The sequence below is a fragment of the Sphaeramia orbicularis genome, chromosome 4 (genome assembly GCF_902148855.1).
Source record: "Sphaeramia orbicularis chromosome 4, fSphaOr1.1, whole genome shotgun sequence".
Lineage (NCBI taxonomy): Eukaryota > Metazoa > Chordata > Actinopteri > Kurtiformes > Apogonidae > Sphaeramia > Sphaeramia orbicularis.
The window spans coordinates 50,844,040-50,858,234 of NC_043960.1; the positions used below are offsets into that span (position 1 = coordinate 50,844,040).

The following is a 14,195-nucleotide window of genomic DNA, read 5'->3' on the forward strand; positions in this document are numbered from 1 at the left end:
GTCCAGAAACAGAAGTCATAAACAGGAGGGTGAATACTTTTATCTTTACTGACACACACCTGAAATAAAAAGTGTTCTGGGAAAAGTTGAGTCCCCCCAGGACTTCTGTATATTGCACAGTTAGTTCAATTACAGTGATGGACTGTAAATGAATAAGTAAAATACCTACCAGGATTTGTGGTTCAAACTGCTTTTCATGAAGTTCAAAGCCCCCTCTGACAAACCAGGGTAACAGCGTCCAAACTGGATCTTTCCTTTCTTTATGTTTCTGTCTTGCTCCCAGCTGAGCTCTGCATGGAATGGACTATCAGCACTCAACCTGGTGAAAACAAAGGGATAGAAGGACTAGAATGACTGCATGCCTCAGGAAGAAAGTAACTGGGATGGTAGAGGTTTCTTTAATTGATTCTAATAGCAGCAGTAGTAGTATATCCACTGTTAGTACATGGAGTAGACCAAACGGTCGGCGGTTCGAATCCTGGCTTCGACTGTCCATATGTCCAACTGTCCTTGGGCAAGACACTGAACCCTAAATTGCTCCCAGTAGGGCCTGGAAGTGCCTTGCATGGGTGCAGTCACCCATTGGTGTATGAGTTTGTGCATGAATGGGTGAATGTGAGGCTTTGTAAAGCACTTTGGGCACCATGAAGGTGTGGAAAAGTGCTATATAAGTGCAGTCCATTTAACTGATAACAGCTATGGGCATTTGTACTTATACTAGTAACAGCAGTTACTAGTATAGCAGTTCCGTTAACAGTAATATTTCAATTTGTTGTGCATCCATGTGTCTCCCCCTATCCTCCTCCCTCTGCCCCAAATCTCAATCTCTCTTTCTCTTTCTCCCTCCCTCCCTCTGTCTCTCTCTTCCTTTAACCCTCTCTCTTTAACCCTTTAACTGCTCAGTTAAAGTCAGTCGTCAGTTGTCCCTCCTCCAGAGTCAGGGTCTACTCCAGGTTTCTGCCCACTAAAGGTGGTTTTTCCTTCCAATGTCACCAAGTGACTGCTCCTGGAGGATTTTGTTGGTATCTGTGAACTGGCTTAAGAGTCTGGTTTAGACCAGCTCTAAATGTAAAGTGTCATGAAATAACTTTTGTTATGATTTGACACTATATAAAGAAAATTTGATTTGATATTTCAATGTTCTTGTACCAAATTTATACTGTAAACACCAAAACACTAAATTCAAAAATATAAAGCAGCCATTTTACTTAACTCAATACTTACATGATGAATGACAGAACACCAATAGCCCAAATGTCAGTCTCTGGTCCGACACCTTGACCTTCCAGGATCTCCGGTGCTTTAGGTAGGACAATATAAACTGAACAAAAACAGAAAGACACAGGATATTGTTCATAAAGAATTGTGATGTGACTGACCATCGCCATATTCACGCCCATGTTTATTTGATTGTGAACAGATTCAGGTAGGATAGAAGGATGAAAATTATAAGAAAATGGACTTTGGTTTGTTAGGATATGGAAGCTAGGTTCAGCTGAGGTGGGTGAGGTTAGGCCAAGTTATTTCCATCCATCAATCCGTCTTCCTTTGCACAATGTGTACCTTTGCTGCGGCGGTCTGTTGAAGGCCACGACAGTCAAAGGTTTAGTACATTTGAAGAATTTACGACAACATATTGTTTAAATAGACTAATGAAGGCAGTTATTTAACACAGAACAGCAGGTCCATCAGTACCTTTACTCTCCGACAGGCCCTGGATATGTTCAATGTGGAGAGGCTGCCCAGGTGTGAAGGACTGGGCTGAACCAAAGTCTACAATCTTGACATGGTTGCAGTCGTCCACCAGCATGTTGTCAGACTTCAGGTCCAGGTGGATGACTCGACGGCTGTGAAGGTAGTCAACAGCACTCAGGATCTGAACCAGCAGCTCTGCCACATGTGTCTCTGCGTACAGATCTCTGATGGGACACAAATACAGCACATATGTAAAACTCCACAGTGCACTACAGGGCTACACAAGATCCAGCACTGTCAAAGTCCAAAAAAGAAAAGTCATGTTAGTTTTGTGGTAATATTTTGGATACAAAAAGGATAATGTTTCATCAAAACCAGATACTTTGTCAACAGTAAATTCATGCTGATTCAACCTGTGTGGAAGCATCTACCAAAAAAAATCTAAAAACTAAAAATGATTTCCTATTTCCCTGCACCCCACTCTGATCTCTCCTGCCTTCATGTGCTATGGGAATTATGGTTTATACTAGTTAAAACTCCAACATCCCCTTTCATCATATTTTCCACTGGAGAACTGGAAACAATACTGATACATGAGCTGAAAATAACCTTTGACCTTTTCAACATGGCAGAGAGCAACGAGGGATTTACGGTATGGATAAAGAATTTATTTTTTATTAACATTCTGCTGCTGTTAGCTGATGATTTTGCACATTTATATACAATATACACAATCTGTAAAATGAATGAATGAATAGATCTTTATGGTCATTGTCACAGGAACAATGGGATTCTGTTTAGCAGCTCTGTTCTGTTTAGTAGCAAAAACAATTAGTGCAAAAAAGGACTGCATAGAAATGATCACACGAAATACTGAAAACTAAAAGCAATGTACTAGAACTACAAGATAAAATATTAAATATACAAACTACTCAAATACTACAGAAACTACTGAAATATCCAACAAACTAACTATACTACAGATGAGAAAAGATTTTTTTTTAAAATTTACCAAAAAAATGCTGTATCAGATGAAATAACACGTCCAGAACTTCATTACCCGAGTATCAGGTCATCAGAATCTGTGCATCAGCCATTTTTCATTTCACTATGACAACAAAAGCCCTTGAACAGAAGTGGCACAACACACTGGTAATTTTGAGGCATCATACCTTGCAGCCAGACTGTAGAGCAGTTCTTTGCCAGAGCAGAGCTCCTCCACCAACACCAGGTATCTGGAGGTGATGTAGGCACTGTGCAGCTGGACCAGGTGAGGATGATGAAGCCTCCTCAGCAGCTGGTATTCCCTCAGCACCAGCTGCCTCTGCTCCGCCTGATAAGGAGTGATCTTAGCAGCAAACACTTGGCTGGTCTCAATGTCCCTGCAGACAGTCAGTATACTGAAACGACCCCTGAGGGAGAAAACAACACAAGCTGAAAAGGAAGGAGAGAGGAAGCACAAGAGAGGACTGCACTTCTACAGCATCATTACAATAAGCAGCCAATATGAACAACCACATATAGAAAATATTTGATGCTGAAATACAGTAGTTTGGCAAAAGAGGTCTCATTCTGGTTTAAGTGATTACTGAAAAGGGAGAATGTTTTGTTATCACCAATGCTGAACTCTATGTGACAAAACTCTGGCAGAAATCATTAATCAATCACATTAAATACAATTAAAGATTGCTTTGAATTTTATCATTGTCACACTAAATATTTGAGAGATTGAAAGTTCACGAGTGAAGTCAAGAACATGGGCTTTTGTTAGTAAAACCTTGAAAAAAAAATATTCTTTTTTACAGCTTTATCAAAAATACAGGTGCAGCTTTAATGTTTTATAAATCAAAATCCCACCGGTTGATTTCAGAGAGGAAGTTGAAGTTCCTGTGGGTTATCTGTTTTCCTGACCCTGCCACCTTTGACCCCAAGAGATCAGTCTGGACCAGAGGAATGTGAGTCTCTGTACAAAAGATAACACACTGTTATTCAGTTTTATTGGTCATGTCACTATTATGAAAACAGTCAAAAAGCTAGGAGTATAATTAAGTTAAAGATGATGCATCTGCAACCAATACTAACACAGTACTAATACAACAAGACTGAAAACACATTAATGAGGGGACAAAAAGAACATTCTAGTGAGCCCAACTGCTGTTGAAATATATCAATGAATGAGCTTTCTTAGGGATTATTACACAGCAAAACAGAATGCAAATTATAAAAAAAAGAGGTGATATTGCTGTATTAGTTTTACTATTGTGTGTTTGCTGTACTCTCCCCATAGATAATATTAAAGATGGCACAATACTAATGCTGTTACCCCTTAGGGTGTAAAAATGGATGTGGGTGCTGCCATGTTGCCTGTGTGATGCACTTTTGAAGCCAGAGTCAGTAGAGTAGAGATACAGATTTAAGATCACAATGGGTCGTTAAACTCATGAAACTGATGACACAAATGTACATAATGATATCCACCTAAAAATTACAAAACAACTATTAGGAAAAATTAATTGAATATTTAAACTTTTTCCTTGTTCCCACACTGCTGATATCTGCTTGACTCAGCACAATGTTTTTGTTTTTTTTGTATTTTCACTGTATGAGAGTAGAGACCCCCTCATACTATTTTCTAGTACCACCTTTGCTGAGGTTCTAGGAAAGCTAAAGTGACACATAAAATCATGAAGTTCAAAAGATTGTGCGACTCAGAATTGTTGCTGCATCAGTATACATGGTGTGTCATCATGTCTCTACGTGGGACTCTGAGCCAAGCTAATGGTAAAAGCAATTCTGAAAAGAGCAATTCAGAGCAAATTTGAAATATGTGCTATCTTGATAAATCCAGCACAGATTTAAAGATTCAATAATTCTTCTTAAATATGTTTTTTTTAGCACCTTGATATACGTACTCTTTGCATTAAGTACTCACTTCATTGTATTTGACCTATTTATTTTCACCTTGCTTAGTGTACAGTTTATTTCCTCTATGTTGTTTTAGTTTAATTGTTTATGTTAGTTGTGTGAAGGGCACTCGCAAAGTACGACTACATTTTTGCTTGAAAAAATCTTTATAGAACATGTCATTTCAGAAAATGTACAGTTTTAAGTTCCATCCTCCTCCATTGTTGCCTTGCTCCTCACTGCAGTCGCACTGAAGGTAATGTTACAGTTCTTCGCATCACAGTGACCAACAGCTGGAGTAAGAGAGTTCTACACACAGTGGAAATGCAGTGCACTGGTGGCCTAACCAAGCCAAGCCGTACCGACTCAAGAGGAATAGAGCTGATACAAGCAGTACGTACGATGCATACTGCAGACAGCCACCACAGAAACTAGGGAGGTCAACACATTGTTAGTCATTGTTTATATATAGTCCTCATGAAGGGAATGTGACACTTATGACCTATTAATTGATTAAATCAAGTTGATTGTGATGGTGTTATGAAACTAAACATGTTTTTAATAGTTTACTCTAAATCTATATAAATATTTATAATCTTTTATATTCTTTTTCAGTTTATATTTCATGTTTCACTCTTGAATATTTTCAGCCTCTCTTCCCTGCACTTTATTTCTGTAACTTGGTGCTGTTAATTGTGACATTTCCCCATGGTAGCATGCATAAACTCTTATCTGATCTTATCTTATCTTACTTTGAAACATCTCATATGTCAGTACACAAGTCAACAAAATAAATAATCATAGGCCTAGTTGTTTTTCTAAAGATGAACGTGTAAATGTTGATTACAATAAAATCTATGTGTTCATCATAATATCATGGCAAACTGACCCGTAGTGTATTTGCATTCTTCTTACCTTCAGGATGAGTGGCCATAACAGTGGGTGCTGAGGCATCATTGAATGGCCCTGCTCCTGTTTCTGTGATGCAGCCCACCCTGAAGACATAAGACGCTCCTCGAGGTAAATCCTTCACCACGTAGCAGCTGTCCGTCACTTCATCTGACAGGACAGTCCATTCTCCACCTGAGGAGGCACAGCACATGATGCATAATGCTCTTCAATTCAACATACAGTACAGTGTCTTCCATGCAACTAAGCAGCATAGTTTCACCTTTTAAAAATGCAAACTGTAGGTTTTTATGTATTTTTTTGACAGAGTGAACGTAAGATAAATCAATGACATGATTGACCATAAACATTTTTTGTATGGAAGTATAGTGGTGAGAGAAGGGACAGACAGAAGCAGAGGGAATGATGTAGAGAGAAGCAAGAGTCAAATGTAGAAGACAAAGTTAGTCTGACCGTCTGTACAGTACTGCACACAGTAGGTGACAGGATCGCTGGACTGAACTGGTTTCCACACCAACAGGACTCCACCTCCATCCAACGGCAGCACTTCAGCTTTGTTAGGCCGGACTGACAGATCTGCAAAACCAGGAAAACAAGCTTTCATCCAAATACCCGCAGCATATTGTTGGTAAATTTGAAGTGGAAATACAGAATGTAATTGAATGATTACCTTTTGTCTTTTTAAATGAAGGGATTTTTAAAGAAGGTAAAAGTTTTGAGGTCTTCTTTTTAGGGTTCCTCTCAGGTGGGATGGGAGATGATCCTTTAACTATTGGCCCTATTAGAGGGATAAGAAATATTAAAAGAAAACAAATAAGATTAATGATTATTAAAGATAATGAACTAAGATTAAAGGTAGCAGTCAAAAAAAGATACAGAATAGCAGAATTAGCTTGGTTTTCATTTTCATTTTATTTTTCAGTCATTTCCATTTTTCCCTCAATGTTTAAGGTGAATGACTTTACACAATATGAACCTTTAATAAACATTCATATTTTAAATTAAAGTTATTACTATTTAGTACTGTGCTGGTACCTGAACCTTAATTTCTTGAGGCCTCTGCCCACACGATCAGTAAAATTCTATCTAATCTAATCTAATCTAATCTAATCTAATCTAATGTAAATTATATTTGATACCATGAATTCGTTATACTACCTTTTGCAGCATCTATAAATTAAGACTTTGCTCATAAAACCTGAAGACCTATAACTAAAACAAAGTAAAACCCAGCTAAAACTAATCAATTTGTGGAAAGAAAAAGACAAATGATAAATGACGTCTAAATAGAAACACTAAAATACTGAAAATAAAATCATACTAAACACCTGATCAAAATTTTAAGACCAATGGAAAAATTGCAAGAATTTATATTTTGCACTGTTGGATCTTAAGAAGGTTCTCAGCAGAGTTTCAAAATGCAAGAAGAAATGGGAGTGAGACAAAAAAATTGAGTAAGCAATTCACTGAAACCAACAATTAAACTGAAATAGGCTGTTCATCAGCCGATCAAAGATATAGACCACAGCCTTTAAAAGCCAAAAATGCTGCTAAAAAATGTAGATTGAATGTCATTTTCTGTCAGGTATTCACACTGTCATGACCTCCTGATGGCAAAAGCAAAAAAGCATTCTCTCTTTGAATGTTGTCAGACTGTTGAGCTGCATAAGCAAGGCCTCTCGCAACGTTCCATCGCTACTGAGGTTGGACGCAGTAAGACAGTCATTTTGAATCCAGTGATTGATGTCCATTTTTGTTAACTTCCCTTGCCATCCATCCCCAACTGTTCTCAATTGGATTTAGATCAGAGGAACGCACAGGAGGGTCCAAAAGAGTGACGTTATTCCCCTGGAAGAAGTTGTTTGTCAGGTGGGCATTGTGAACTGCAGTGTTGTTATGTTGAAAAACCCAGCCATTACCACATTAAAGGGGGTGGGGGTGGGGGTGAACATGACAAATTCACGGGACCCAGCATTCCCGGGGGCCCATACAGCAGTGGTTCTCAAATCCGATCCTACATGTTTTAGATTTTTCCCTCCTCCAGCACACCTGGTAACCATTACATCGTTATCAGGCTTCTGCAGAGCTTGGGGATGAGCTGATCATTAATTGAACCAGGTGTACTGCAAGATGAAATATCTAAAACATGTAGGATAGGGGTCCTCAAGGATTGGATTTGAGAACCAGTCATACAGCAGTGGAGTGGGTCTGGAGAGTTTGAGGAATAGTAAAGCACCCCCCCCCCCCATCCCAGCTCTGACAATCACGGACCGCTAACACCCCTGTTCTAACGTAACATATTTACTGGAGTGACAAAAATGAATTTGGCATAGCATAGTGTTTATTGCATACAAACACAACTGAAAGCAATATTGACAATGATTCAGGATGTCATGGTGGCACTTCATTAGATTGCAGCCGAACACTAAAAAGACATCGCTTAAACACTCCGTCGAGTTACCAGGAAGCATTTGTTGTCATTATGTGTTCATGAAAAAAATTTATTTCACATTACCTTGAGAGAGTTGTTTCTTTTCTTCTTCAAGTTTTTTCTTCTTACGTTTATCGGCACGTGACAAGTACAGTCACTTGGACATGGTGAAACCGCTCTGACAAACTGACTGATCACTTCAATCTGGGTTGCCAGCATTTTATTACAATCACTATTTTCACTGTTTGGTGTTGCCAGATCAATCAAATGACACAATACCTAAGTTTGGGGCTCCCTGGTGGCTGTGGGGCCCTAAGCAGTCACTTAGGTCGCTTATAGGGCGGGCTGGCTCTGGTCATGAGGGATGCTCCCTGCAACATCTCCACATAGCCAGCAAGCAGTTTTTGACACCCCTGCACAACCTGAAGCTTCATTGTTCCACTGAAGGAAAAAGCACCCCAGATTATGATCAGAATCAGAATCATGTTTATTGCCATGTAAGTAAAAAGGGTTCAAATTACTAGGAAGTTGCTTCAGTGGTTTGGTGCATACATAGAACATGGAGTGAGTAAGAAGCATGCAGTGAAAAATAAAATAAAATAAAATAAATAAAGAAGTAAGAGAATAAACAAGTAAGATAAAGTTCAAAATATACAATATACAGTGTAGACAAATCCAACGGGTTTGAGTGAGACTCTAATGGTACTGGTAATGATTTTGTGCAGATAGTGCAAGTAATTAACAGTACAATCAGCTGGTGGATAAAGTGACAATGCAGTGTATTTGGTGATGATGTTATTTAGCGTTCAAGAGTTTAACAGCAGAGGGGAAGAAGCTGTTCCTGTGTGGTGTGAGGTTCTGGTCCTAATGGATCGTAGCCATCTGCCTGTGGGAAGTGGATCAAAAAGTCTATGACAAGGGTGAGAGGGGTCAGCTGTGATCTGACCTGCACGCCCCAAAATCCTGGAGGTGTACAGGTCTTGGAGGGATGGGAGGCTGCAGCTGATCACCTTCTCAGCAGAGTGCACAATGTGCTGCAGTCTATGTTTGTCCCTGGCAGTGGCCCAGCAGACCACACGGTGATGGAGGATGTGAGGATGGACTCAATGAGGGCCGTGTAGAACTGGACCATCATCATCACTGGTAGCTTGAATTCCCTCAGCTGCTGCAGGAAGAACATCCTCTGTTGGGCCGTCTTGATGAGGGAGCTGATGGTCGGCTCCCATTTTAGGTCCTGGGTGATGGTGGTGCCCAGGAAGCGGAAGGAGTCTACATTGGTGATGGGGGTGTCTGTCAGGGTGAGGGGGGGCAGTAAGGCTGATACTTTCCCGAAAGTCAGTGATCATTTCTGATCATCACTGTTTTCTGGGCGTTCAGCTCCAGGTTGTTGATGTGGCACCAGGAAACCAGCCCGCCCATCTCCCTCCTGTATGCAGACTCATCCCCGTCTGAGATGAGTCCAATGAGGGTGGTGTCGTCTGCAAACTCAATCAGCTTGACAGACTGATAGCCAGAGGTTCAGCAGTTGGCGTACAGAGAGAAAAGCAGAGGAGAAAGTACACAGTCTTAGGGGGTTCCAGTGCTGAGGGTCCAGGTGTCTGAGACAGTCTTCCCCAGCCTCCCATGCTGCGTCCTGTCTGTCAGGAAGTCAGTGATCCATCGGCAGATAGAGTCAGGCACGTTTAGCAGGAACAGCTTGTAATGAAGTAGAGCTGGGAGGGTTGTGTTGAAGGCACAGCATAAGTCCACAAACAGGATCCTTGCATAGGTTCCCAGGGAGTCCAGGTGCTGCAACAACAAGTGAAGAGCCAAGTTGACAGCATCGTCCACTGACCTGTTGGCTCTGTAGGAAAACTGCAGGGGGTCCAGGAGGGAGGCCCTGATGGTCTTGAAGTGGGGCAGAACCAGGTGTTTAAATGAAATCATGAACACTGGAGTCAGCTCATCTGCACAGTGTCTCAGGGGGTAGGGGGAGACACCATCTGGTCCAGGAGCCTTGCAGGGGTTCAGTCTCCTGAACAGCCTGTTTACATTCTCCTCCCTCCATGATTGAAAGGGCTGTAATTGTGAGGGAGGGGTGGAGGTATGAAATGGGGTTTGATGAAATGACTTCTGGGATGCAGGAGGAGGGGGAACAGATGTCCATGTTGGGATGGGTGAATGCGTCATGGCTGCCTGATGGTCCATTAGAGCGACGGTAGAACTCATTCAGACTGTTGGCTAGTCTCAGATTGTCAGTGGAGTGGGGGGTTTGTAATGTAATGTTCCGTTTCCATACAGAGATTGAGTCATTAGCAGCAGTGGTGTAACAGTCCCCGAGGAAGTGGGTATACTCTCAAGTTTAGCCATTTTTTTTAAGTAGTCCAGAAAAGCCCTGTTTCAGAAACAGTGACATATAAGACTACTCTATTTAGTTTACCCCAAAATCCACCAGTAGTATTTGCTCACTATTATGAAATTATCATGACTTGATCAGAACCAGTTTGTAGGTATTACTGGTCACACAAGCAGCCTGCATGGATGTCAAATGTATTCTACATGAGGCAAACATACAATAACGTTAGCCTTTCATAACGTTGGCCTACTCACACAGTTTAAGTATTGGTGACAAAATCTCTTCTCCTCTAAATGTGCAGTCATACAGCCAGTAGTTTAAAACAGTGACTCATTTGGAAACCACCTTAAAACTTACCTCAGAATTATGTATTCCATGAAAGCAGGTCCTCTCAATATGTGTCACTCACTTGAAAGACGATTATTCTGGCTATCTCATTCACATTTGCAACAAGAAAAGCACTTGGAGAGCACAGACATCCGCCAAGACAGACCCCCCCCCCCCCCCCCCCGATCACCACCAAAATTTAATCATTTCTTCCTTGTGCCAATTTCAACATTTCCTGAAAATTTCATGAAAATCTGTCCATAACTTTTTGAGTTATCTTGCTAATGTCACAGGATGACAGGGGCTGTTATACACTAAACAATCTTACATGGTGATGCTTTTAGTGTGTTTATTAATGCTTACTGTGCATTTTTATTGTAAATTTTATATTGCATGATGTGTGTGTGTATATTGTGTTTTGAGTGTTCAGCCTGCAGTGATTGTACACGGACTAAGTGGAGGCCAATGTGGATTGGACTTTTTTTAATGCAGCACTTCTGTCTCCCCTGGTTCCCCTCCCCTTACTGTACACTGACTAACTGTTGGTCCACAGCCAGCTGGGCTGGATAATTAGCAGAGGTGTGCGCCTGAAAGATGTTATGCTCTCCCCTTCCGCGGACTTCTTCTCCAGAGATAAAGACGTGGACTCTGCGACGAGGAAGCAGCTTGAGGCTCTGCAGGACGGTGTTTTGTGACCAGCGTTCGAGTCTTCGGATGGTGTCGGGGGGGGGAGGACCTTTGATGAGCCATAAATACGCTAAGCGAAGGAACATGTGAAACCGTGTTATTTGTGTGGGTGTGTGTGGCTGCTATTAATGTGAAACAGCTTGTGAGTTGATACTGTTCTTCCAGCTGCTGCGGAGCATTCCTGGGGGAGGACGAGCCGGCAAGGGACAGCATATTGGAGCTGCAGGAGTACAAGGCTGCATGACGGTTCACCAGAGGACACAAAGCAGACGCCGCTACCATTTCCCTGACCTGGACTAGCTGTGACAGAGCGAGAATGTGGCGCTGAGTACCGGACCTACAAAGAGACAAGGCCCTAACAAAGAATCACCGTGTGACGCTACATGGATGCCGTGGTCAGACCTGAGTATTTTGACTAGCACTTAGCGCTGGTTTTTTTTGAGTGGATGTGGGATTTGGAGACATTTTTGTGCGTTTTATTTGTTGCGGTCCCTTTTTAGATTGTTTTATGTTTTATCATGTTTTAATCACTGAACAGTAGCATTTTAATTGTTTTTACGCCATAGATTCCATTCCCTTTCCTGTTTTAGTACAAATAAATCATTGCTTTTATAAAAATACCGCCTTCTTGTGTCTGTGTTGGTGTGGCCCGGGGATCTGACTTAAAGGGGTGACCTCAGTGTGACACTAACAAACAAACACGCAAACACACAAAGCAAAGTGATCACAATACCTCCTGGCAGAGGTAATAATCACGCAACTTTCAACGAGACGTGCAGTGACCTGTCAATCAACTGGGGTGGTACTAGCACCTGAGGTATCCAGTCAGGTTCCCGAGGTGGCCAGTGCTAGTCAGCAATATTTTCCTCGGAATGACCCACCCTACTCTGCCTCTGATTGGCTCATTAGTCCTCATGCCTAAAGTTAACCAATCTAATCAGTGAAGGTAGTGAGTACTAGCCAATGAGAGGCAGAGTAGGGTGGGTCACGGCTTCACCATCCTCGGGGAAAACATGGACAATTTGGCTCACAGATACTACTGAACATCAGGGGGATTTAGATGTAGGTATATGCGATGCTCACTGAGTCAGCGTATATGCGATGCTCACTGAGTCAGCGTATACCCTGGACTACACCACTGGTTAGCAGAGAATTGCTGTTGAAGAGTCTCAGAGTACAGTGATTTAACCCTTTTACGTTGTTGCTAAACCTGTACTTGGCCTCTTTGTAACGGTCTCTGTCCCCACTTCTGAATGCAGCCTCCTTCTCCAGCCTCAGCTGTCTGAGTTTAGCAGGGAACCAGGGTTTGTCATTGTTGTAACGTATTGTTGTGAACACCTCCCAGTCCGTCACATCCAAGCATGCGTGAAGCTGCTCCACAGCCCTGCTGATCCACTTTTTAGATGTCCTCACCACAGGTTTAGAGAGCTTCTGCCTCTGTGTGCAGGAATCCGGTGGACCATGACATGGTTGAACAATCTAAGTACAGCACGGGTACTGCACGATATGCTCCAGTTAACGTAGTGTAACAGTGATCCAATGTGTTCTCTTCTCTGGTTGGGCATTTGATGAGCTGTCTGTATTTGGGCAGTTTGTGGCTGAGGTTTCCTTTATTAAAGTCGCCCAGGACAATAATTAAGAGTCGGGGTGAATCCTCTCCACACACAGTTCTGGTATGCTAGAGCACGCTGGGCCTCTTTCACAACAGCAGCCAGAATAAATGTGGGGAAAACTTGCGCAGACAGTAGAACGGTTTGCAGTTTATGAACAGGTATTCCAGAGCAGCAGAGCAGTGTTGAGAGATCAGTCACATCAGTACACCAGCCACTGTAAATGTAAAAACAGACACCTCCACCTTTGGTTTTGCTGGAAAGTTCTTTGTGGTGGTCCACACAAAGTAGCTGCAATCCCTCCAGCTGTCGCACACAGTCCAGTATCTGGCCACAGAACCACGTCTCCCTAAAGCACAAAACACAAGATGAAGAAAAGTCCCTGTTTCTGCTCATCAGCAGTGCCAGCTCATCCATTTTATTGCTAAGTGGAGAGAAAAATCCCAGTTAACAGTGTGCGGAATCCACGTCAGCGAAGGCGCACAAGTGCATCAGCTCGCTCTCCTCTCCGCTGTCGTACTTTCTTGATCAAAATCTTAAGTAAATTTGCAGCAGATGGTAAAAAAGCTGGGAATAAGTCTGTAGGACCTGATGTTTAGAAGCTCTTCTCGGGTGTCAGAGCATGAAGACACACATTTAACACACAAAAACAGACAAAACAGTGCACCAAAAAACACAAGGGTGTCCTCACATATCGCCATCCTGGTGGTTACTGATGGTGTCCCTCCACTGTGCTGCACAGAAAACATCTCAAGTGAGATCTCCTTGTCATGACAGTAACGTTGAAAGCCATCAGGACTCTCAAGGTAAAATTTTTTGTCGTCAGAGAATAAAACTTTCTTCCACCTTTCAGTGTCCCATATTTGGTGCTCTCTTGCAGAGTCCAAACACGCAATTTTTTGGCGTTGAAGGAAACGGGGCCTTTGAAGACTTTTTTTGTTCTTAAAGCCCTTCTCTTGCAGATTCTATTTATAAATCTGACTCCAATTCTCTATCCGCCACGTTTGTTTCATTGGTTATTACCTTGACCATAAAACCGACCTGAAACAGGATTTAGGAAGAGCAATGAATCAATCATTTAATGAGCATTTAATCAAACTTAATCTGTGGTCTCCCAAGATTACAGAGAATCAGATTCCCTAGCCAACAGACATCTGAATCTCAGTCTTCAAGAGCCTTGAGTTACCATTTTTCTAATCCTTTATACTCTTGCTTGGGGTGGTGCCTTCCTACTCCTAATTTCAGCCAATACCTTCACGTATCACCCCCACCACAGCTGTCCACTTCATTGTCACCC

General features: G+C 41.9%; 1 protein-coding gene across 1 annotated transcript in view; it reads right to left on the reverse strand.

Annotated features, from left to right (window-relative positions):
• Positions 1–14,195, reverse strand: part of obscna (obscurin, cytoskeletal calmodulin and titin-interacting RhoGEF a) — a 147,574-nt gene that overhangs the window by 5,395 nt on the left and 127,984 nt on the right. Inside the window, 9 exon segments of the mRNA XM_030131617.1 lie at positions 170–319; positions 1,225–1,510; positions 1,564–1,578; positions 1,696–1,919; positions 2,868–3,107; positions 3,553–3,658; positions 5,515–5,682; positions 5,962–6,084; positions 6,179–6,286. Of these exon segments, the coding sequence (XP_029987477.1) occupies positions 170–319; positions 1,225–1,510; positions 1,564–1,578; positions 1,696–1,919; positions 2,868–3,107; positions 3,553–3,658; positions 5,515–5,682; positions 5,962–6,084; positions 6,179–6,286 (1,420 nt within the window).